At 35.5% G+C, this 26,734-nt stretch overlaps 1 protein-coding gene across 1 annotated transcript in view; it reads right to left on the reverse strand.

The window, feature by feature from the left end:
- Positions 1-26,734, reverse strand: part of Mlh1 (DNA mismatch repair ATPase Mlh1) — a 110,026-nt gene that overhangs the window by 12,745 nt on the left and 70,547 nt on the right. The window contains exons 13-16 of the mRNA XM_090380163.1: positions 20,643-20,751; positions 16,566-16,629; positions 7,940-8,104; positions 1,855-2,070 (exon numbers count right to left, since the gene is read on the reverse strand). Of these exons, the coding sequence (XP_090236289.1) occupies positions 1,855-2,070; positions 7,940-8,104; positions 16,566-16,629; positions 20,643-20,751 (554 nt within the window). The remainder of the gene's footprint in view (positions 1-1,854; positions 2,071-7,939; positions 8,105-16,565; positions 16,630-20,642; positions 20,752-26,734) is intronic.

Consider the following 26,734-nt stretch of genomic DNA (forward strand, 5'->3'; position numbering starts at 1 on the left):
GGAAACATTCACGTAGACCACAAGGTGGTACAGAGATCCCATCAGTCCTCAATGAATACTATCAACCAGGAGTTCAAAGAGGCCACAGGAATTATTGACATTAAAGCAAAAGAACAATGCATAGGGAGCTTCATAGCATTGGACTTCATGGAAAATCTGCAGCACACAAACCAAACTTTATAGCATGCAATGAACAACATTGACTTGCCCGCTGTAGAACCCATTGTAATTGGTCCTTAGAACATTGGATAGTTGTGTGTTGTGAAGTGACAAATCATGGCACATGGTTTCCCAGATATTATTATTTACTAGAGTGTGTTTCCAAGCTATGATGTTCAGCGGAAGTGCACTGGGGTTGTTTTTTGTAGTCTGGGGTCGTCATTTCTGAAATGTCAGTGCCATGTAGTAGTGCACTGACATTCTGGATAATTTTGCTCTTCCTACACTGTAGCAGTAATATAGAAAGGGCCCTTTTCTCTTCCAACATGGCAATGCACTATACCATACTGCACAGCCTTCAGTGACTTTGTTGAACATCAACTTGCAATTAGTAGATGAATTAACTGCTGTGTTGAAGTAGGTAATACGGAACAAATTATTTCCTCCCAGTTATCAAAGACTGGTTTAGAGTCTGCTGATGTAACTAAGGTGGACCTACACATTATTAAATATTGTTTCAATAAATGGCTATTCGAAAAATGACGCAGGTGTCCAGTTACTTCTTGCAATGTAGTGTATACTGTCTACCGACCAATCACAGAACATTCATCAAATGACTTACTAATGTTGTGCACATTCTAATCCACTGTTTGGGTGTATAAAGATATTAGTTATAGCACCCTGTAGTATATGCAGCATTGAACAGGATTAACCAGTGTAGTTTTCATTTTAATGAAGCAAAATAAAAAAATATTTTCAAGAATGAATAGTTACTGCCTACATCAAATTATTTCAGATGCACCATGTGGATGCTTTCTTGTAATGGCACAATGTGAAAAGACATTCTAAAATGGATTTGTTACTGACATAAGTGGGTAGCCAAGGAAAACAAAATTATATGACAGAGTGCTGTTATGGTTTTCCTTTCTAACAGAACAGAATTCAATGCACTGCAGCTTCTGAAGCAGTGGTCAATGTGACTAGGGTGGATGTTGCAGATGCTGATTCCTAAGCACTCTTCTTAAACAGTTATTAATCAACATTAACAATTAAGTATATTTTTGTGAAACATTACACAATAGTGCCAGAAAGTAATTAGCTGCCAATGGCTGGACAGGATTTTCCAGAGTTGTTGTTGGGTTTTTAGGAGCATTAGCAACTAAGGCCATATTGCTCCGGGATATGCGGTGGTCATTCCCTGACCTTTCCACATCCTCCATATTTGATGGTGACGGGCTCGAACCCCGGTCTAATCAAGAAGCGTATGCTACGCACTGCTGCTCCTTCCCACCTGGCTACGGAGGCGCCGGATTTTCCAGAAGGGTGCTCCTTATCAACATAGACTAACTCTTAAGACATGAATGATCAACATGGTGATTAGCATAATTCTACAGAAAACTTATGAAGTAAAGCTCCATAAGTTTTTGAAAGAAAGGCCTTCAGTCATGAGTGAGTTAAGTGAGGCACTGCATGGCTTTTTTTGATCTACTTCCAAAATTGGTGCATTTATTTCTGAAGAGCAGTTGTTAAAATAAAGAAGCTGATCAATGAAATATATTTCTAATGTTAAAATCTTGCAATTAATGTTTTTGATTTGCATGACAAATATTAAGTAGTGGTGTCAAAAATAAACTGAACATTTACAGTTTATCACTACATTATTCTTATGCCATTTTAAATAAATATTCAACTAACCTTTCTTAACTGTTTATAATAGCTTGATTGTTTATCCTCATAGTCGTCAACGGGAAAAGCAAAAAACCTTCCTGTTTCTCTGCAAAATGTATCAAAGCACTCCTGCTCTTTATCCCAATCAACTTCAGTAGCTAAACGAAGCAGGTACAGAGGTAAACCTCCCAAATAAGGAATGTAATCATCTAACAGCAAAGGAAGAGTCTTTAAATTGCTATTCTAATTAAAAAAATTTAAAAATCTATATTAGAACACCTCTAATTTTAGTGATGAAATTTTAATGATAAAAAATTTAAATCAATCCCAAATGATAAATTTATTTTCCAATATTCAGATAAATTTATGACAAACTTTAGTAGATATGACTGTTTTGCACAGTAACAGATAATGCTATGTAATAGATAATGCTATTTAATAGATAATGATCTTACATAGGATTATATAATTTCCAATTAATAATAATAATAAAAAAAAATTTCCTCTCACACTTCCCTGAATATGGCTTGCATTTAAAGAATGTTAAACTTATAAAAACAATAATAAATCTTAACAGTTACCAACACATGTAAAATATCTTTGCATGCATTCAACTTTTCAGAAACATTCTATTACCAAATTAAACATATGAGTAATTATTATTGATCAATAAAGGATGCAAAATCCCCAGAAATCTGCCCAGAAGGTTAGCTATTAAGCTGCAAGCAATATATAACGTTCAGTGGATAAACTATAAACTGCAATCCCAGTTATAGCAATTAAAACATTGCTGTCCACATAGTTTGAGCAAACAATTAAGTTTATTTAAACAAAAGAAAGGTTTTTGACTTAACAATTTACATTCCGATAACCCAACAATTTGGATAATTTTAGATGATATTTCAAAACTACTTGTGCACATCAATTTCAAGTTTGGAATATGGAAATGGCTTAGTTTCTATAATCTACAATATCACTTCCTTATTCGGTGTTCTCCCCAGAAAATTTTGCCAGCCAGGTGGGGAAGTGTAATACTTCGCAATATTATAAAATTTTCTGTTATTTATAAATGTGTTTTAAGCAATCCAGAGCAAAAATTAATTGCATAATTATTTAACATTACATGCTCTTGTCGCATTGACCTCGATCGCATAGTATATTAGAATTAATATTGATCGAGATCAGTGAGCAGTACCATATGGTACTGCAAGAATCGCTTAAATTTTAGCCGGGCGGTGCGCCCATTCAATAGGTCCTGGGGAGAACACTGCTTATTTTATTTATTTTTTGTTTAAAGATCAGAAAATGGTAGTAGCACACACAAGTCATTTATCCACCATGTCACAGATATGTTACAAGCTAAACTAAATTTAATATCCTTATTGAAATCTACTGCTACGTCACAACTTAGTGACAAAGTGATTACTCAGTTTTGTAATTTCATAGTTAAAAAAAATATATTTAATTCTGGTTAATATTACAAACTATTTCTCACCAAGGCCTTTAAAGATTGATATGTGTTTTTGTAGGCACAAAGTTCAGGGTGGACAAAAGATATATGGTCAAAAACAGTTTAGTAACATACAATACATTACTGCAATCTTTAGCAAGAAGGCCAGGAAAGATGCACTCTGTGCCAAAGTTGGCAATAGATGAAGTTTCTTTGGTGGCTTCTACTAAAATAGTTTGGTACTAGTACAGCAATACTATATTTTTAATGATGGCAGGGTGGTGGAGTTACTAAATGTGTGGATCTACTGGCTGCTCCAATAGCAAACAATAATTTTAAATTGTATGAAAGTTATAAAATACTAAATAAAAATTATTAATTAGCTGAAATGAATATTGTTAAAATACTGAATTTAAAAATCTGTCAATGGTAGTAATTTTAAGTGGGATCTGCTAGGGTACTTAAGTAAACTCCTGTGGAACACAGAAGCGTGCAAAGTTAGTGAATAGGATTATGTTAGTGTTATGATATACCAATTAGAATAAGGTTTCTCAAAGTGGTCCATGGGAGTTGATAAATATCTAAGGAGTAATAAGGGATCATCTCAGGCCTCGATTTTATGCCTTAGCTTGAGACAAAATGAATTTAATTTCATGCATGACATAACTAATAAATAAATAAATACACTATAAATAAATAAATAAACTTAAGATCAAATGTCCAAAATGATGTAGATTTTTTTTTTTTTTTTTTTTTTTGGAGATAAAACAGAAAAGGAAAAAAAAAAAAAAGGAATTAGAAAGATTTTATGAATCTATAACCCATGTACACCATACTATACTTGGGGATCTAATGAGGATGTATGAAACAGTAACAAAGCAATATAACAACCATTCACTGTGTATGATAAAATGAAACATCATACAAAACAGATTCAGTTGTTTCTAAAATTTCATGTGGGATTAAGTGATGCATTGAGATCATTTGTGGGATTAAGTGATTTGTGTGAGATCATTTGTTAACAACAAATTTCTGCATATTATTAATAAAAAAGTGACAAATATTCCTCCACCAAATTGCTCAATGATGCTAAGAAAAAATACCACCAATATTCACAAGAATATTTGAAATTCCGATTCATACATACTTTCAAACAGTAATGAAACAACATCCATATCTGTTATGAAAAAACATTCAGTGATGATGCAATGAAGCTTTCTAAGGTAAAAAACCATCTTGTGAAGATGCATTCTAATAAAAAAAGCAAGAACATTGAGTTTTTTAAAATGCTGAAGAAAAGATTCAGAAAGCATACAAATACCCTAAATCCTTTTATCATTATGAACAGTGGCTTCTATTGAAGGAATGCAGGCATTGTACAATAATTCTCTTAATATAAAAAAAAGAAAAGCCACATAGGAGATTACTCTACTAGCCTTAAATAAATGGTCACCAAAAAATATGGATGAAGAGTGCCCATATTAAAGTGTAATTCAATAAGTAACAATACAGTGCAATGTCTTATTGATGGGATAGCAGTGAATATTTAATGAATGTTCATTTCAAAATTGCAACAGGTCAAGTTTGCAATTCAAGTGAATGAGTTGACATTTAGAAGTGCAAATATTCTTACAGCCTGTATAAGGTACTGTAGTCCTAGACAAAAATGTATTTTTGGTGAATTTCTATTTGCCAAATTTTTAAAAAAAGCTGACTTGGATGGTGAGATAATTTTCATGTTTAAAGGAGCATTTTTAAAAATATGACAATCTTTTTAGTAACATTATGGCAGTTGCTTCTGCACTGGCAACAATTGGAAGTTACTGAGGATTTTCAGGTTTTCTAAAGTAGCAAGTTCCTAATGTATGCACTAGGAATTGTGTTTTACATGGACAGCATCTTGTTGCAAAAAATTTAGTGAAGAACTCCATGGTACTTGTGTTATTTCTCAGTTCTTTGCAATGTTATGTGAAGAAAATGAGGAAAGTTTCAATCAGCTCCTCCTTCATGCAGTTTTTAAATGAATTGTAGATATGTAAAAATTTTTATCTAGCTGATTTATATTTCATTCAGGCTTGAACTTCTATATTACAATTAGAAACAAAAACTTGCCTGTACAGGTCTCCTTTGGGTTGCTGATATTTTTATTACCTCACAAATTTGTTGTGTCTAGAGCATGAAGCAAAAAATGATATCAAAGTTTATTTTCAAGATTTTGAAATCATGGTGGTTTGGATTGGATGACATTATCATTATCACTGGATAATATTAATCATCGTGGATGGACTAGATTCCTGTTTCATGGAAAGAATTCAATGATATAAGCCTGGAAATCAAGGAAAAACCAATTCAAATGTAAAGGCTTCCATAATTACTGAAGCAGTGAAAATACTGCTACTAAACATATAAAGCTTTGTGCAATTGTTGATCTATTTTTGTTGAAATTTCTAAGTTTATGATGGTTGAAGCTGGATTCAGTCGTGTGAATGCACTTTTGAATAGAAACAAGCTGAACATCAAAGTTGTGGTGATCTAAGGCTCAAATTTACAAACTTAGACTAATATATATCCTTCTTGTTGCCCATCAGGCCCAACTCCTCATTAACAATTTAAACTTCTTAAGACTTAACATCTTCAGACTTAACATAAAAGGTATGCTGCACTGATTCATTTTTGCTCTTTTATAAATTATTAATATAATACTAATATTATACATAGTGGGAATTTATTTTGCAGTTGATAAAGCTCAGTAGTTTTCTCAAGGGGTTGACCAGCTCAGAAAGTTGGTAACATCTAGATGAGTATATATGTCAAAGCATTTATCTGAAAGATAAATTTCTTAAAACAGTGTTAACTGTTTGAAAATCTTGTACAGCAATACAGTGATACTAATCTGGATATAAACTATTACTAGATGGATATACAGTAAGCATGGTTATAGTACTCATATACCTGAGGGGGCATAGATTCAAACTGAGAAAAGACGGTTGTAGAATAGATGTGCGGAAGTTTGCCTTTAGCCAGCAAGTAGTTGATTGCTGAAACAAACTTCCATCTGTTGTTGTGGAAGTTGATAGCTTAAATAAATTCAAGGCAGAACTAGACAAACATTTGGAACGAATGGATCAGTGAAATGGGAAGGGTTTTTTTTTTTTGGCTGATGCTGTATAAGCTTGCTTTCTTGCATCATGTGTCTCTGCTAATGCTAATATTTGCAAATTGAATTTTGATTCTAATAATCAAAAATCAACGAATATTATCTGCAGGTTATAAAAGTTAACTTCTACGTAACCCGAGGCTATTGTCCTAAATATAATATGCGAAAGTCAGATGAATATTATCTACAGGTTAGCAAAATAAAAAATTTATACTTATGTACATAGCTTAATTAATATACATATTAATTAAACATAACACTTTGTAATATGATTATAATTTAAAATACAGTAGTCACTTATTTTAGATTGCTTTAAATTATCACTACAGAGTCTATTTATAGATTTTTCAATATTCTATAACAGTATATCCATGATTACTTGCACTAGTTTCTTCCAATGCTCTCCTCAGGATGGCTATAGTGTCACGATTTTGCCGTTTTGTAAATGGAATTCATTTGGGTTCATCCTCATTTTCCTCCTCCTTGGCGAAATTATCAGACTGGGCAATTTACTTGTAGATCACCATCTATGTCCACCCAATCATTAACCCCCACATCTTCAGGCTTTTCTATGTGATCAGTATCATGACTTAGTTAACCATCACAAATAATTAATTCACATTTTTTGAAACAGTTACTAATGCAGGTTTCGGAAACTTCATTCCACACACTCAACTGACATTTCTGTTCACTGACTTTTTTTTTTTTTGGTTAAAAAAATTTAAAGCAGAAAAAAAAGATCAGTAAAAAAAAGATAAGCATCAATCAATAACAAAGCACATGGCACACAAACTAGAACTAACATTACATGCGCAACTTTTTTATGGAGTAAAAAGTTTACGAAGTTTAGATAGGGGAATGAGCGGATTCTGAAAATTTGTTTTTTATACAATTGAAGATTTCAGTGAATGGGAAACACATTTCATTGTAATAACATAAAAGCACACAGAATTCCAGGTATCGGTATTATCGCAAATGCAATAAGATTGAGTTTACTACCCATTTATAACAGATTGTACAAACAAAAAAGCCCAATAAACCAAAACTGCAAATTGTTTTTTTTTTTTTATGGTTGTGACCTCCAGAAATGTGCTTTAGAAAAATATCACAGAAACATTCAAAATTGATTCTTATAACCAAAGATGTGATTCTAATAAACGATGAAAGTGTAGTGCATTTTATTGTTTATTAATTTGAATCAGTTTTTTGAAATTTGATTCTATAAAGTGGCTGATTCTAATAACAAATGATCACTATAACCGGCGCGTACTGTATTAAAAAAAGACCTACCAAATCATGTCTCTAACTTTTTTTTACTTGAAGTTACTGATATTTTCATGGGTACTAATTTAAAATGATCACCCTGTGCTACCTATTGTTGTCTAATATCATAGAAAAAGTATTTATAATAAATCTAGTAAACTTCAAGTTAAGTTAAATTAAATATTGAATTCATCATCTGTACTCCTTATAATGACAGAAAAAAAAAAAAAAAAAAATCAGACCTCATCAATCTCAAAGGAAAAATAATCCTCCAACATTTCTGCTTTTGATTTCAGAAATTCTTCAATGTATTTTGCTAGTTCATCTTTGGGTCCATCAGTTTCTGTCCATCCACTTTCTTCACTGTTTAGTGCCAACATAGCTAATTCATAGAGTGAAGCCGGCGGCTGAAAAATGTATAACTAAATAAATCCTAGAAAAATAATACTTTAAACATTATTTGAATATTTTATTAATGATTAGTGTTGTTTGTAAAAATTAAAACTTTGAGATAAAGTTTATGAATAAAATAAATCCATAATTATATTATTTCAATAATTAAATTGTTTTAGATGAAAAACACTTGACACCACACTTGTGATAAAATTAATTACTTTATTTAGTACCAAATATTGAAGAATTTAAAAGTCAACGCTTTGTATATTCGAAGGCCTGAAACTAATTTACTAGGAGATCACTAATAGATCTCCCAACTAACCTTCCTAGATTGTAGGACAACTGTCAGGAACTACAGGCCAATAGTGCTCCTATCCAATTTGATCAAAAATATAAAGAGGTATCATAGTTCTAAGATTATAAATTACATTTCAGCCTTCTTAGCCTCTTTAACTGCAATGCATCTTGTAATTTAGTTGCTAAGTTAACATCGTATTGTCCATTTATTGCTTATTTCCTTTGAAAGATAATCTATTATCCCTTTTAAATCCCAGAAGACAGTTAACATAACCTTATCTACCATTATAGAAGTGACTTGGCTTTCTTTAGGGAGTTGTGAATCAGTATACTTCTATTATTTTAATCTTACTTTTGACTCTGGTTAGTAATGATGAAGCCATGGTTCATATCTGGTCAGAAAAGTTTCAGGGATCTGCTTGATAATGTTTATATACCTAATTTACTTTTGACAATGTTTTACACCCATTCAAGTGAGATACCTATAGTCTCTACTATTTCTCTAAAAGTTACTTGCTGATCATCACCATGTTATGAACTTTATTGAAGTTTTCAGGAATGGTTGCTCTGTTGATGGACAGCCATTGTGCCATTCATTTTCGATGCTGGTTCTCAATTTTTAACAGTTGCATATATTGGGACAGATTCTCATGTTTGAATATCTATATGAATATCCTTCCTTGATAACTATTTTTTGTAAAAATATTTTATGGCTCAATTAACTTAAAAATAAAAATAAATAAATATATATACACCGATGAGCCAAAACATTATGACCATCTACCTAATATGATGTTCCTCCACGTGCAGCCAAAACAGCTCGTACCTGGTGAGGCATGGACACTACAAGATTTCTAAATGTGTCTTGAGGTATCTGGTACCAACACATAACCAACACATCCTTTAACTCCTGTAAGGTCTGTGGTTGAGATGCCGCAGATCGGAGTTGCTGTTCCAACACAAACCACAGATGCTCGATCGGATTGATGTCTAGGGAATTTGGAGGCCAGGGCAATACCTGAAAGTCTTCCTCGTGTTCCATGAACGAGTCTCGAACAATCTGGGTGGTGTGGCATGGTGCATTATCCTGCTGAAAGATGGCACCGCCAGAGGGGAAGACCATTGCCATGAAAGGGTGTACCTGGTCAGCAGTGATGTTTAGGTAGGTGGTAGACGTCAGAGTGCCTGGCATATGGATGATTGGACCCAGGGTATCCCAGTAGAACATCGCCCAAAGCACGACACCGCTGCCACCGGCTTGTTTTCGTCCCACGGTGCATCCAGGCACCATTACTTCCCCAGGTAAACGACGCACAACTACCCGGCCATCCACATGGTGCAACAGCAAACGTGATTCATCAGACCAGACAACCTTCTTCCAATCAGTCAAGGTCCAGTTTTGATGCTCAAGTGCCCATTGTAGGTGCTGTCGCCAGTGAACTGTGGTTAGTATGGGCACTCGGAGCAGCCTGCGGCTACGCAGCCCCATTTTCAGCAGGGTTCGATATACTGTGTGTTGTGACACATTACTTCCCTCACCAGCATTCCAATTACCGGCGAGTTGTGCCACGGCTGCCCTTCTGTGCCACATACCATCTGGGAGAGCCTTTGCTCACCTCAAGCATCGATGAGTCATGGTTGTCCAACACCCTGCAGGAGATTCGTGGGTTTCCCCTCCTTGGACCACTTTCGGTAGGTACTAACCACGGCTGACTGTGAGAATCCCACCAACCGTGCCGTATCCTGGTGGGCAGGAGCAGCAGTGCGTAGCACATGCTTCTTGATTAGACCGGGGTTTGAGCCCGTGACCACCAAATACGGAAGATGCGGAAAGGTCAGGGAATAACCACGGTATATCCCCGTAGCAATATGGCCTTAGTTGCTAATGCTACTAAAAACCAAATAACAACAACCAGCCATGCCGTTTCAAATATGCTCTGACCTAGTCGCCTGGCCATTACAATTTGGCCTTTGTCAAACTCGCTTAAGTCCACTGCCTTTCCCATCTGAAGAACAAGAGTAACACTGATTAACAGAGTTCAGTATCAGGTGTTTTTTTATACCATGTTCCGACCCGTGCCGTAGTTCAGCTGCAGTTGCTTCGATTTGCATAATGACTTGCTGGTCAAAATGTTTTGGCTCATCAGTGTATATATATAATATAATGTTAATTAAAGAAGTGGTAAAGAGAATGAAATATATAGAGGATTACTGCATTAATAGTAGAAAGAACCCAGCAACTATAAGAAATGTAGATAATAATATGGACTATGAGTATGGGAAAAGTATATTCTAAAGAACCATCTGTTGAATCCATAGTAAAATTGCAAGTAAGTACCTATAAAGAAAATATTATGAAATATGTTATATGAAAGTACTTAGTGTTGCAATTACGATGATTTTTGGTGTTTTTTTCAGGAGTCAGCTGCCAAGACCACGACCTCTATTTCGAACACGAGATATACTCAGTACATGGTAAATTACAGAGTTTAAGAAATTAATAAAAGCGATGAAAGAGTATAATAGTTGACCCTACAGAGGTGGAGATAAAAAATAACAACCAGCATAAAAAGGAAAAGTATAAGGAAATAATACCCAAGTAAATAAATTTCGAAGCAAGAATGAAATGGAATTAAAATAAATCAGTGGGCCAAAGTGGTACTTACCATCGTGCTGTGCCGATGGTGGAATGTGTGACATGAAGCCACATTCCAACATTGGCATACCTACACAGCCAACACACTGTAGGTGAATCGGAAAAAGAGAATTTCCCACTATTAAGATAGAGTACATATGTAGAGATAAAGCATCCTCATGTGCTGGAAGGTGGAAAGAATAAAAAGTAGAATTATGATTGGGTGAGAACGAATTACATGTAGCACATGTAGCATGCATTTAATTCGTTCTCACCCAATCATAATTCTACTTTTTATTCTTTCCACCTTCCAGCACATGAGGTCGTTTCTCCTCTGCACATATATTCTATCTTAAAAGCAGGAAATTCTCTTTTTCTGATTCACGTATGCTGCGTGTTGGCTTTCGCCTCATGGCACACATTCAAGCCGCGGCACGGCACGATAGTATGTACCACTTTGGCCAACTGATTTATTTTAATTTCATTTCATTCTTGATTCGAAATTTATTTACTTAGGTATTATTTCCTTATACTTTTCCTTTTTAAGCTAGTTGTTACTTTTTATCTCCGCCTATGTAGGGTCAGGCACGAGATACGTGTCAGCTATTATACTCTTTCCTCGCTTTTGTTAAACTCTGTAATTTACCGTTTCATCTCATGTTCGAAATAGAGACTTTGCTTTGTTGTTGCATTTCCCTTTGTTTTGGAGGCTGACTCCCAAAGAACCTGAAGAAAATGCCAAAATCATCATAACTGCAACACTGAGTGCTTTCACATAACATATTTTCTTTACAGGTATTTACTTGCATCTTTACTATGAATTCGACAGATGGTTCCTTAGACTATACTTTACCCCATACTCATAGTCTATATTATTATCTATATATATATATATATATATATATATAGGCAAATTGATTAGATAAGTGTATGGGTAGGGGTGCTAACCTGTCAGGTGTAGTAACAATGGAAAAAATTAAATGCAAATATATAAATGGTACTTAATGCTGTAGGTCCTAAGATTTTTAACCACAACATCAAGGGCTGGCAGCAAGAACCAAAGGAAACGCCGCAATAAGCAAGGCCTCTGTTTCTGTTATGACGTATACATAGCAGACAGAAAAAGTGAGCAGACGTATACATCACAGCCAACCTGACAGAGACCAAAAAGAAAAGGAATAATAAAAAAACAAAACCAATATAGTACTAAAATAAATAAAAGGTAAAAATCAAAACCAATTGATTCCAGTTAATGAAAAATGAATGAATAGCAACTAGCCCTACTTGAATTTTAACAAAGAAAGTGAAGTTTCAGGACCAAAGAATATAGTCAGGATATGACAATTAACTGTCGAGCCAAGGGAAGCGAACACAACAGGGCTGTAATAGAGACCAAAGGAGTTAGCCGATAGTTCCCAGTGAATTTATAACAATTTACAATTTTTAGCGAATTTTTACCAATTTACACCTTTCCCCCCTATTGGGAGGAAAGGTGTAAATTGATCAAAGCAAACTATATCCGTGTAATGGGGAAGTTGGCAATTAAACAAATGAGGCAAATGGACCAGAAAAGGGGAGAAATCTAGACTAACAAAGTAGCACTGAAAAGACTCAACTTTGTTGTAGAGGAAGAAAGTAGTGTTTTTTTTTTTGATTTGGTAGTTGTTGGCGCATCGGCTTCTGTGGCCATATTGCACCTCCCAAGGTTTTTGCAGTACTTTGATCCAAGCCCGAGGCGGGAATCGAACCCACGACCTTTGGGTTGCCGGGCAGGTACTTTACCCACTCGGCTAGCCTGGTCGGCGAAGAAAGTAGTGATAGCAGAAACACAGTATCTCGAATATTGCTTTTGGCCAGCCTAATTGCACATGAGATATAAAATGTAGTGTTTAAGAACAGCAAAAAGTAATTAGAAGAAGAGGAATATAGTGGTGCTTGGGCAGTCTGAGGTTGCGTACCCATACCAAAAGTAGGTCCCTGGATATATGCCCCGTGTTTAAGTCAGTAATGGTATCGTTTTTACAAATATATCAGATTGAACAATGTATTAAAAGAACAATAAAAATAAAGACAAAAAGTTAGTAAGACAAGACAAAACATAATACCCCCATAGTTAGCCAATCTGTGGGCACAGGCTTTCTACATTGTGAGACATGACAGAGGCTAGGGGATATATGACTATACATTATGTACAAAGCCTGAATGTAAAAAGATATCAACCAGCAATTACGTTGTTAATATCAATATTGTTATCAATTTTTTTTAAATTTCATGATTTTTTTCTTTTATCATATGATGTGAGCAATAAATGAAGGAACCAGTTTTTTCCCGCTTCCTTCGTGTATCATGGCCACGAGATCCAACCGGATAGTGTGGCGCCATCATGATATCCAAGCCCGAGGCAAAATTCGAACCTGCAACCTTAGGGTTGCCAGGCAGGCACTTTACCCACCTGGCTAGCCCGGTAGGCTTTCATGATATTCAGTGCTTTCCTAAAATGATGGTAAAGGAAGGCTGAAAGGAAACTATTACTGAGAAGTTTATTATGGAGTAATTTGATATTGTCTAAAAAGAGAATGTTGCTCTTGCAAATAGTGGCATTGGTGAAGTATCATATTTGAATGCACTTTTTTTGAAATGTAGGAGTGCCAATGGGTGAAGCTGACTACTACTTTGAAGTTAAAAGCATCTCTTTTATTATATATATTAATTGCAGTTTGAGGGCCACTGATATTGATGTCCAGGTCTAAGTAATTAGCTGAACAGTCATTGTTATTTGTTCTCTCCAGAGTAAGTTCTGGAGGATAAATACCAGAAAAGGCCCTGTATAAATGTTGGGTATTGTTATATATATGCACAAAAAATATATCTCCTTTCTATAAGAGACTAAAAACTAATCAACCCTCATATATGTGAGGGTTGCTTGATTCACAATTACAAACAAATATGTGCTGGCCTGCAAAATGGAAATCAGAGAGAAGTTACAATGCATAGTCACGCTTTCCTGTATTCCAATCACATACTTAATTTCCATAACTTTGAAGAATAGTTTCTACCCTAAATTATATGTTAACTTATTTTCAAAAATACATCTCCCTTCTATAGGAGGTTAGCAACTTATCAAATAACCCTTGTATACGCAAGGACTATTTGAAAAGTAAGGTAACATGATTTGAAGAGCCGACGTCTCGACCTTAACCAGGCCAGGACTGACGCCATGGTTCGTAAGGTATGGAAGAACATCACAGAGCAAGTCCGAAACCCTGCGGCACCTACAGCAGCATACTGGTTGCGTGGCCAACCGCCTCCCCCAGCTGCCAGCTAAGGACCAAAGAAGAAGAAGAAGAAGAAGATGATTTAGTGTAGAAACCATGCCTTTCCAAATAGCAAACATCACATGAATAAAGGCACACATATATAATGTTTCTTTTCTTCTTGCTAGAGTATGTTTTTTTTTTTTGACATTAGGTGATTAAACCAAAATAGCTGTCCTACTTAAAATGTGGACAAATGAAGAGGTAAGTGCAATTATCCAATTTCGGCACTCACAGCAACTAAGCCCATCCATAAATATTCATCAGCAACTGCAAGCTATATATGGTTCAACACTCATGTTCAAGAAACAAGTCTATTTTTTGGTACAATCAGCTCAAACTAGGCTGAACAATCTTTGCAGATAAACCAAGAAGTGAATGACCCTCAACAAGTAGCAGTGTGGCATTGGAGGCAAATTGCTGCTACGGATAAGGGGATGGTTGAGTGGCAGAAGACAGAGAGTGGTAATCAATGGACACTGCTCAACGTGGACTAATGTTATTAGTGGAGTTCCTCAGGGTTCAGTGTTAGGCTCGTTGTTGTTTTCGGTGTTTATGAATGATATTGATGATGGTATATCAAGTTTAATGTCCAAGTTTGCAGATGATACAAAGGTTGGCAGGGTTGTTAAGGACACTACTGACGCTATGCTGCTGCAACAGGATCTGGAAAGGTTGAACAGATGGGCTGAGAGGTGGCAAATGAAGTTTAACATTGACAAATGTAAAGTACTACATATGGGAAACAGTAACCACAGAGCAACATATCAACTCTGCGGTACTACACTGACAGTGGTGGAGAATGAAAAGGACCTGGGGGTAATTGTGCAGGCAGATATGAAGTTCTCTGAGCAGTGCAGACGAGCTGCAAGAGTAGCTCATGGTGTCTTGTCAATGATATACAGGAATTTTTCTAGCAGGGATAAGGAGGTGATTATTCTCTTGTATAAGGCAATGGTTAGGCCACATCTTGAGTACTGTATACAGGTCTGGAGGCCTCATTTCAAGAAGGATGTAGAGCTGCTGGAATGGGTACAGAGAAGGGCAACAAGATTAGTGAATGGAACAAAGGGTTGCTCTTACAAAGAAAGGCTTAAGTTTTGCAAATTACAGAGTCTGGAGACTAGGCACCGGCGAGGTGATCTGATAGAGGTGTATAAGGCTTTGAATGGTTTGAGCATGCTCAATGCCAATGGTATTCTTCATCTTGCTCAGAATAATCACCTCAGAGGGCATAAATTCAAATTGAGGAAGGATGGATGTCGGATAGATGTGCGGAAATTTGCCTTTGGCCAGCGGGTGGTTGGTTGGTTGGTGGAACCGACTTCCATCACTTGTTGTTGAAGTTGATAGCCTAAACAAATTTAAGGCTCAACTGGACAGGTATTTCAAACGAATGGAGGGGTGAAATGGGAGTGGTGTGTTTTTTTTTTTTTTTTTATTTTTGGCTGATGCTGAATAAGCTTGCTTTCTTGCATCATATGCCTCTACTAATGCTAATGCTAAGTAGAAGTGTTGCTGAAGATATAAACATACCCACAGAAACTGTTCAAACACAGATGAACAGATGAAACCTAGTTGAATGGAAATGTCATTGAATTTTATGAAAGAAGTATTATGATTGTACTTATGACATGGTTGGGGGTTTTAATTTTGATTCGATTTGGTTTTTAATGGTGCATTGACAGCTAAGGCCGTAATGTGCCAAGTCAACGTGGTTGGGGCATTATCCAATTGTTTGCAACAAAACAATAGGATGATGAAAGAAAAATAGTTTTAAGTTATTGCATATGAATATCACACACGTGGCTAGACCACAATTGATTTAGCACCTAGAAATTCCTTCTCTTTCCTGGAATGAGCGAACAGCAGTTAAAGATTAAAGATTAAACAAAATACACATTTTCTAAAATATATATGAGAAAAATTCCAGTAATAAACATTTTAAAGCACTTATTATAACAAGTTTCATATTTACAGATATTTCATTAATCGTTATTACAGAATTCTCCTATGTTTAACATTTTTGTTAAACTGACGATATATTAACAAAGCTCACAGTAGGTTTCTTGTTATAGGCTATCCTCATAATAATGGAACCTACTTCCTGTAGATTAGTAACTTATTTCGATTAATGTCATTATTATAATACACAATTCTATAATTACTGCACACTAATGATGATTTTTTTATTACATGAGGAAAAAATGAAGAATATTCACTTACTGATAAGGTTAATGTTCCTAAATTACCAAAATCCTTTATCATCATTTGGTAGAAGAGTTCAGCACTGTATATAAAAAGCTTTGTATATACACAATCACCGAATTCTAATAATAATTATACAAAATAAAAATATAAATAAAAATTTAAAAAAAAAATATATATATATATAAAAAAACAGACTAATAAAGATTTACAGATGAAGATCCTACTATCTTAGTTATGAGCAATTTGTATTTCACAATAGTGAAAAAAACTTTACAATGATTATATATATGTCAGTATTTTGCAATGAGATATTTGTATGAATATCCAGATATCTTGTATCCTAATATTCAAAAAAATAATGCAGCTTTTTTTTGGAATATCCCAGATATTCTGCTTACCAAATTAAGACCACAAAAATGGTTTTGTGGAAAATTTTTGACCCCAAAATCATGCCAATATTGTCAAATTATGTTATTTTAATATAATTGGATACGTAAGTTGCTAATACACAACAAGATAATGAAAATCAGTACAGGTATCATCTCATAATTAGCAATTTTAAAACATGGAGGTTGCCAGTTTTAGGACTATGATTTTTAGGTAAATGGATCACATAAATTATCAAGTAAAGTTACCTAATGCAGCACTGAATACAAAAAGCATTAGCATTAGTAGAAGCATACAATGCAAGAAAGCAAGCTTATGCAACATCAGTCAAAAAAAAAAAGAAGAAAAAAAAAAAAAAAAACCTTCCCATTTCACCCTTCCATTCGTTCCAAAAGCCTGTCCAGCTCAGTCTTAAATTTATTTAGGCTATCACAAAAGATGGAAGTCTGTTCTACCAATCAACTACCCGCTAGCTAAAGGCAAATTTCCGCACATCTTTTCTACAACTGTCTTTCCTCAATTTGAATCTGTGCAAGAGGAAGAATCCCATCAGCATTCAGCTTACTCAACCCATTCAAGGCCATACACACCTCAATCAGATTACCTCGCAGGTGCCTACTCTCCAGATGCTGCAATTTGCAGAACTTAAGCCTTTCTTGGTAAGAGCACCCCTTTGTTCCCCCTCACCAATCTTGTTGACCTTTGTTCTCGTTCTAGCAACTCTAACATCCTTCCTAAATGAGGCCTATTATTGACAAGACTCCATGACCTGCCCTGGCAGCCCATCTGCACTGCTCAGCGAACTTCATATTTGACTGCACAATTACCCTCAGGTCTTTTTCACTTCAACTTCCCTGAGTGTAGTACCACACAGTTGGTACGTTTTTCTTCGGTTACTGTACCCATATGCAGTACTTTGCATTTGTCAATGTTAAACTTCAGTTGCCACTTCTCAGCCCATTTGCCCAACTTATCTAGATCCAGTTGGAGTAGCATACTGTCTTTACTATTATTAACAACCCTTCCAACCTTTGTATCATCTGCAAACTTAGACATTAAACCTGATATACCCTCATCAATATCATTGATAAATATACAAAACAACAATGGGCGCAACAGCAAACCCTGGGGAACTCCATTAATAACATTTGTCCATGAAGAACAGTGTCCACTGAGATTACCACTCTCTGTCATCTCCCACTCAACCATTCCTTTATCCATTGTAGCAACTTACCCTTAATGCCATACCTCTCCAATTTGTACAGCAGTCTTCCATGTGCAACAATATCAAAAGCTTTCCTGAAATCCAAGTATATAATAGCAAAATTATATTTGGCATTAAGTTTCTTTGTGACTATATCATAGTATCCAATCAAATTAGTCAGACAAGACCCATGCTGCGTAACGGAATGCTGTGACCACATCATAGTATCCAATCAAATTGGTCAGACAAGACTCATGCTGCATAATGGAATGTTATCATCCATGCTGGGTGATAACATTCCACATGTACAGAGCTGTGTGTGTGTGTGTGTCATGCTTCTGAGCTATTGACGGGGGAGACATTTTGGACTGATATAACTGGTTTGAATTTTGTTACAAATAATACTATAGGATTATAGGGCTATTTCAACACAGTAGTTGAAATCAAATCAAAATTCATATGCTTTATCTGCATTTGATTTCAATCATGGAAAGACTTTCTGCTCTCACTAAAGGCCTTGAGCACAGAGTTCTCAGTGCTAAGGCTAGGGCTCATGTTCAACTTAGACACAAATACCATTGTCCATGGTTCTGCCTAAGTTGCTAGTATCTTCTTTAAATTGTATGGCATCACCAGAATAGTTGAGGCCACTATGTTTAAAAATCTGAGAAACCACCAAGACAGCTGTTTCAAAGCTTACTGGCTTCCCATTAGGTGGCAGGTAATCTCTATTAGAAAATGCATGCTGAAATGTGAATAATGTAAACTGTCTTAGTGAAGCTGAGCAATGTATGGAAGTAAAACTTACACATTACATTTACCTTTAACCCAAGTAATGATATTGATAAGAAGCCAGTAAACTTTGAAACAGATGTCCTGGCAGTGTCTCATATTTTTAATTTAAATGTTTAGCATATTCACCTATTCTAGTGATACTACACAATTTAAAAAGATACTAGCGACTTAGGCAGAACTGTGGATAATGGTATTTGTCTCTAACTTGAACACAGACACCAAGCCTTAGCATTGAAGACTTTGTACTCAATCTTCAGTAAGAGCAGAAAATCGCTCCATGATCGAAATCAAATGCAGGTGAAGCACATGAATTTTGACCTGATTTCAACTACTGCATTGAAATAACCCTGCATTCCAGCAACATTACAGTGTGTAGGATAATTACAGCCCAATTCTAATAACAGCTGCTATGTTATAAATGGAAGTTTTGCATTTTACTTCTACACTGCACTCGGCTGTTCACTTAGACAAAGTATATTATTCACAGTTCAACGAACACTTGCTAATAGAGACCACCTGCCAAGAAGCCATTATGCTTTGAAATAAATGTCTTGGTAGTGTCTCAAATATTTAAACATAATAGGGGATTCACCTGTTCTGGTAATGCTATACAGCTTATGAAAGATATTAAAAACTTAGGCAGAACCAAGGACAACAATATTTGTCTCTAACTTGATCATAAGACCGAGCCTTAGTGCTCCATCTTCAGTGAGAGAAGAAAGTCTCTCCATGATCAAAACTGAACACAGGTAAAGCATTAATGAATTATGATTTGTTGTCAATAAGTTTAGCAGCCTCTACAAATTATTGATTTATAGTTATTATTTTTACTATAATGGAGCAAGGAATGGCTGCTTTTGGAAGATAAGTGGTTAGTTTTGCTGCTCGATCTTCTTCATGTCTTAATTCTTGAATGTCGTGGAATCCAACAAAATTGTACATCTCATTTCTATCTCAGGGAACGGGCAACGTGAAGACGAGTTCCCTCCTACTAAAAAATAACTTTTGTTACTGAATCACGAACAGTTGAATCAACTTGTTGGTTAAGGTTTATTCATCATAAATATTCAGAGGTTTTCCTGAGTTCACACTAGGTTAAAAGATCAGATCAGCAAAAACTTTTTTAATTTTTATAATCTAAAAGGTCTACTAGGCCATTATTTATCTACTGATAATTATTTCTAATGTTTGTCCCATGTGATTTTTGATAATGAAGAACTGTCTAAATTTTACTATGCACTCATTTTAAAATAGCTTTCACTTCATCTAGCTCTAGGCACTGAAAACTGATTAACACTTCACTTTTAAACAGCAGCAATGTCTTAGACAACAGCAATTTTTTAAATTATAAGCACCAATGTCCAACTTTATAGATATGCTACTATGGGTTTCTGATATGGTATTTTCTTCATCTCATTTTATTCTAAAAATTTATCTGTTTTTAATTTTATTTAAAATTCCACATGGAAGAAAAGAAACATGTAGTTCATAATATTTATATTATTGTGATGAATTTCCATGAATTACTTTGCTAATAATAATAATAAAAACTTCAGTGAAGATAGATGTTAATTAATACTAATATTATTCTGAAGGTGTGAGATGTATTGTATATATCATTGTGTTTTTAATTCATAGGATAATCTCTCTCTGACTATAATGTAGTTAATATTATTTAAGTTTTATCTAAAATGTGCAATGCCTACCTGAGATTATGTGTATTAGCCAGATACAACTTAGTACTGTGTTGTATTAATGCATATTTATGATTAACACAACCTACAAAGGTATGATTCTGCAATATCTCTCTAAGATCTGAAATTAAAAATAGAACAAATAGTAATCATTATTCAAAGAGTAAAGAGTACTGAACTTACTAATAGGTGCAACAATTTAATGAACATTTTATGGAAAATTAAATATCCTAAATAATAATAGGGAACGAATTTTGTGATATGTATCAAAATTATATTTACAGATTAAAAAAGTTGGGACAAGGAGGAATTTAATGCTAGGCATTGGGAACATGAACCCATAACCTACAACTGCATCATAAGGTTGATACAGAAATTAAAAGAGACAGAATCTATGTTGGAGTAAACCCATGAGAGAAACTGCATTGACCAATGAGGAGATGAGTACCTTCATTTTAGCATTAGTTGAGGTATATGATGAAAGCAAGCAAGCTTATGCAGCATCAGCCAAAAAAAAAAAAAAAAAAAAAAACCCTCCCATTCACTCCAAATTGCATGTCTAGCTCAGCCTTAAAATTTATTTAAGCTATCAACTTCCACAACAAGAGATGGAAGTCTGTTCCAGCAATCAACTTTGAATTACTAATGACCTTGCACAGATTGTTCATTTACCTACAAGAATACCGGACAATCCCAACCATACAGCCAACACACTTGATCTTTTTCTCACAAACAACTCTTCTAAGTACACAGTTGAAGTGAGAGGTCCTTTAGGCACCTCAGACCATAACTTGGTGATTATCCCTTCTCCAATGGAACCTTTATCTCATGGCTATTCCCAACCTCGTATTGTTTGGCATTACAAGAATGCAAAATGGGATGACCTGCGAGATTTATTTTCTTCTTTTCCTTGGTCGGATTACTGTTTCAAAACTTCTGATGTCAACGTTTGCTCAGATCGTGTCAGTGAAATTATTCTTGCAGGAATGGAATCCTTTATAATCTCGTCCTTTATCCAAACCTTGGTTTTCCAATAAATGTGCTAAGGCTGTTCAAGAGAGAACGTTGCATACCATAATTAGCTTGTTTCTAATTCTTCAGTTTCATTTTCTGCCTACACTAAAGCTCTCAACAATTGTAAAGCAGTTATTAATCAGTCAAAACTAGAGTTTGAAAAGGCTAAGAATAGAAAACTTGCTTCTTGCCCTAATGGTAGCTGAGCATTCTGATCTCTTGCCAAAGCTATTGGCCGCAACTTTTGCCCATCTCTGCTCCCACCTCTGTCCAAACCAGATGGTTCTGTTGTCACTTCAGCCAAGGATAAAGCTGACCTGCTAGCATCCCATTTTTCTTCCAGCTCATGTATTAATGATCTTGGTAAAACACCTCCCACCATTCCCAACATGCTCCATTCAATGCCTCCTGTGGTCTTCCGTCAAAAGGATATCAGAAGGATTTTGATGAATCTTGATGCTAAGAAAGCTCCAGGTCCTGATGGTATTTCTCCACTTGTTCTCAAAACCTGTGCTCCTGAACTTACTCCTATTCTTTGCCGCCTTTTTTCACTTTCTTATTCCAAAGGTATTTTTCCTTCTGCTTGGAAATTTGCTCATATCCAGCCAGTTCCTAAAAAGGGTGACAAATCCCTCCCATCCAATTATCGTTCCATTGCAATTACTTCTACTCTTTCTAAAGTAATGGAGAAATCGATTAACCGCCAACTCTTAAACTACTTAGAAACCTACTGTCTGATCAACGATCACACCAGTATGGATTCCCTCAGTGCCAATCCACTGGTGATATTCTGGCTTATGTTACCCATTTATGGACTAATTCAATGGAAAAGTTCGGTGAAACACAAGCAGTTGCTCTTGACATCTCAAAGGCTTTCGATCGTGTTTGGCATAAAGGTCTTGTAAACAAGCTTCCATCTTATGGTTTGCCAACTGTTTTTTGTAATTGGTTATCCAGTTTTCTCTCTGATCGCTCACCGAGAGTGATGGTAGATGGCTCTCTGTCTTCTAACTTTTCCACTAATGCTGGTGTTCCCCCCAAAGTTCAGTTCTTTTCCTCTTGTATATTAATGACCTTCTTCCATTGATTGGAAATCCTATCCATAGTTTTTCCAATGATAGCACATTGCATTCCACTTTCCATTTTGAGAAGCCTTGTCCTGCACAATCAGCTTCAACTTCTCGAAAATCTGCTACCAATTCTTTAAATGCCAATCTCCAGGTAATTCTCCAGTGGGGCGAAAAACAACTTAGTTGATTTCAATCCTTCTAAAACTCAGTCCTGTCTTATATCTCGCAAAAAAGATTCTTCTGTTCCTATGCTTATCATTGGTGACACTCCAATTTCTAGGCAAAATGATATATCTCTTTTGGGAATTACCCTGACTTCTAATTTCTCTTGGCACAAGCACATTACAAATATTGCTTGCTCTGCATCTAAAAAACTTGGTTTTCTCTTTCGCTCTCGGCATTACTTTTCTTCCAAAAGCTATTAATCACTCTGTACAAATTGCAAATCCGCCCTACCATGGAATATTGTTCCCACATCTGGGGTGGTGCCCCCAAAACCTCTCTCAGGCTTCTTGATTCCGTTCAGAAGAGGGCAGTTAGGTTATTTAATGATTCATCTCTAACAGAGTCTCTCCACTCGGTGTCTCATAGACGTACTGTTTCTGCTGCATGCCTCATCTACAGATATTTCCATGGGCACTGTTCTTCTGAATTGGCTTCTATAATTCCTGCTCTCTCTTTCAAAATAGCCCGAACACATGCCGCCACCAGCCAACATCCATTTACTGTCCAACTTCAAACTCACAGAACCAACTTTTCATCTTCCTTGTTTATTAATTCAACTGATGTTTTCTGGAACAACCTTCCTTCATACGTATTTCCTGAAAATTAAGGCCTTATAAACCTCAAACAGATTGCCTTGCAGGTGCCTAGTCTCCAGGCACTGCAATTTGCAGAACTTAAGCGTTTCGTGGTAAGAGCACCCCTTTGTTCCCCTCACCAATCTTGTTGCCCTTCTTTATACTCATTCTAGAAACTCTACATCCTTCCTAAAATGAGGCCTCCAGCCCTGTACACAGTACTCAAGGTGTGGCCTGACCACTGCCTTGTACAACAGGAAAATTCCTACATAATTTTGGGAACAGTTTGCGAATGTGCCATTGAGGAGGTTAACAAAGACCCAGACTTTCTGTCAAAGATTTTGTTTTCTGAAGCTAATTTTTACATCTCTAGTGAAGTAACCAAACAAAATTTCCATTACTAGTCAACAGATAATCCCCAATGGATTGACCCTGAAAGGAACAAGAAGGTCCTCAAGTAATGGTGTGGGTGTGGAATATGGAATGATTCAATCATGGGACCTCACCTCTTTGAATAGACTTATCAGTGAAAATTAACTGGCAATACTGGAAGAAATCATGTTCAGCATTTTGCATGAACAGGGTGTATTTCCAGAATGGTACCAGCAAGACAGTGTACCTGCTCACTATGCTGTTACTGTTCATGAATGGTTAGATCAACAGTTCCCGGGTAACTGGATAGGTTGAAGGGTTCACAGAAATGGCCACCAAGATTCCTGGACTTGTCCCCCTTGGTTTTTTTTTTTTTTTTTTTTTGTTGGGCCATTTGAAAAGCAAGGTATACTTGACACGAACCACCTGAAACTCCGAATCACAGAGGCCTGCATGAATGTGGTAAGTGACAACGTCAAACACTTATGAAAGTGTATCCAAGGAAATGGGAGCCATGCAGAACATACCTTGTGAAATGACATATTTCCCTAAGGTGGTTCCAAGTAAATGGTACACCCAGTATTTATCACAATTTTTGCTTATTTTCTTATTTGTAATATTTTTACTATTTATTTCAACTGTTAGTTACATTTATTTTTCTTAAAACTCTCATATTTGAATGACAATTTTTGATAAATCCCTTTATTCCATACTCTCACACTTATGGTAATTATTTTAAGGTGCCAAGTAAAGACACAAACTGATTTTTAATTTGCTGAATTTAGGAAAAAAGTGCAGCTTATTTTAGTACCAATAAGGTAATCTAACAATATGAAAATTGAAAATTCAACAAAGGATGCATGAATTATGTCATGGGGGATATAATACAAAACCATCCTATGACTCAGATAAATATTAGAATTCACACTGAATTTCCAGATGAAAGGAAATGAACAATGGAAACTATCAAAAGTATTACAATAATAAAAATAATAAATCTTTGTACACCCCTCACCAAAAGGACCTAGTTTGAATTTTCATCCATGAAGTGGGACATTTTATATAAGTGCCATCAGCTCAAATAAATTATCAACTTGTTTAGACGTATTTACTTGTCATGTTGTTTAATTTCCCATTTAAACAAAACCCAGGAGTAAACAGACCCATTTAGTCAATTTAATCCTGGTTGTCAGAATGGCCCATCCCCACATATCTATCCCTTATTTATTCCTCTAATTTGCATTGTAATTTAATTAATTTCTGTTTTATTATCATTCTCCTCTCAGGCATTGATCTAATATTACTTAGAATTAGTAGAGGCATATGATGCAAGAAAGCAAGCTTATATAGCATCAGAAAAAAAAAAAAAAAAAAAAAAAATCCCTTCGCATTTCACCCATCAATTCACTCCAAATGTGTGTCTAGTTCTGCCTTGAACTTATTTAAGTTGTTGGCCTTCACTACAACAGATGGAAGTTTGTTCCAACTATCAACCACCTGCTGGCAAATTTCTACACATCTATTCTATAATTGTCTTTTCTCAATTTCAATTTATGTCCCCTCAGATGAATCCCATCAGTATTGAGCTTGCTCAAACCATTCAAGACCTTATACACCTCAATCAGATATCACCTTGCAGGTGCCTAGTCTCCAGATGCTGCAATTTGCAGAATTTAAGCCTTTCTTAGTAACAGCAACCCTTCGTTCCACTCACCAATCTCACTGTCCTTCTCTGTACTTGTTCCAGCAGCTCTACATTCTTTCTAAAATGAGGCCTCCAGACCTGTATTCAGTACCCAAGGTGTGGGTACTGAATACAGTACCCACACCTTGGGTACTGAATACCTGACCTTGGTGTGGCCTTATGCAAGGGGCCAATCACCTCCTGATTTCTATGCAAAACTTCTGATTTCTATACTCCCCACCCCAAACTTCTCCCTTTTTTAGTCATGTGGAGTGGTTACTGCCTTTATTTAGTTTTTCTAGGCCACATGCAGCTTTTCAATCCTTTGTTGGTGGAGATCTCTTTTTACAACCAGTTGCTACGTTTTATCCCTTCCTAAAGTCAATTTCTGGGGAAGTTGTAATTAGTACACTTTTTCTCTGAAATTTTTTTATATACACAGTTCTTTGTGGACAATACCATGACTCATTCACACATATTTAGTGTCTTTGCAGTTTGCATATTGTCAGATTGCATTACAGTACATATACTGTAATGCAATCTGACAATTTTTCAAAATCAGATCATGAACTAATAGTTTTCATGAATTTGAACCTTCTGTAAAGAAACACTTGAAAAGTGTTTCTTTAAAGTATTTCTGACACTCCACTTCTCAATAATGAGGAACTAAAAGAAGGGGACATAAAGGCCACATTTTTACCAACAAATGTAATATCCTTGATGAAGTCTATGGATCAACATTTTTTTTTTGTTCAATTTTATTTAAAACAGAAGACATGAACAGGTCTTATAAAACTGTTAAAAGTTATCAGCATCAAAGGCATATTTACAATATAGCACTAACATCAAATGAAATTTCAAATTTAACATTTAATAAATCTTGGAAAAAATTTGGCCCAAGGTTGACAATGCTCATGAAAATCCTACACTACAAGAAGATAATGAAGAATATAGTTTATTAATTGACTTCAGTCAAATTGAAGGTTCCAAAGATTTGCAGCAAGAAGATACACAGTGGATTCAATAATGTTTTCCAAGAAATTACCACTGGAAATTTCTTGGAAAATCCATTGGAAAATGAAATTACCAACTATGAAGAAATCACACACACACACACACACACACACACACACACACACACACACACACACACACACACACACA

This window comes from Mastigoproctus giganteus, chromosome 8 (assembly GCF_048544385.1).
Source record: "Mastigoproctus giganteus isolate SK-2022 chromosome 8, ASM4854438v1, whole genome shotgun sequence".
Classification (NCBI taxonomy): Eukaryota; Metazoa; Arthropoda; class Arachnida; order Uropygi; family Thelyphonidae; genus Mastigoproctus; species Mastigoproctus giganteus.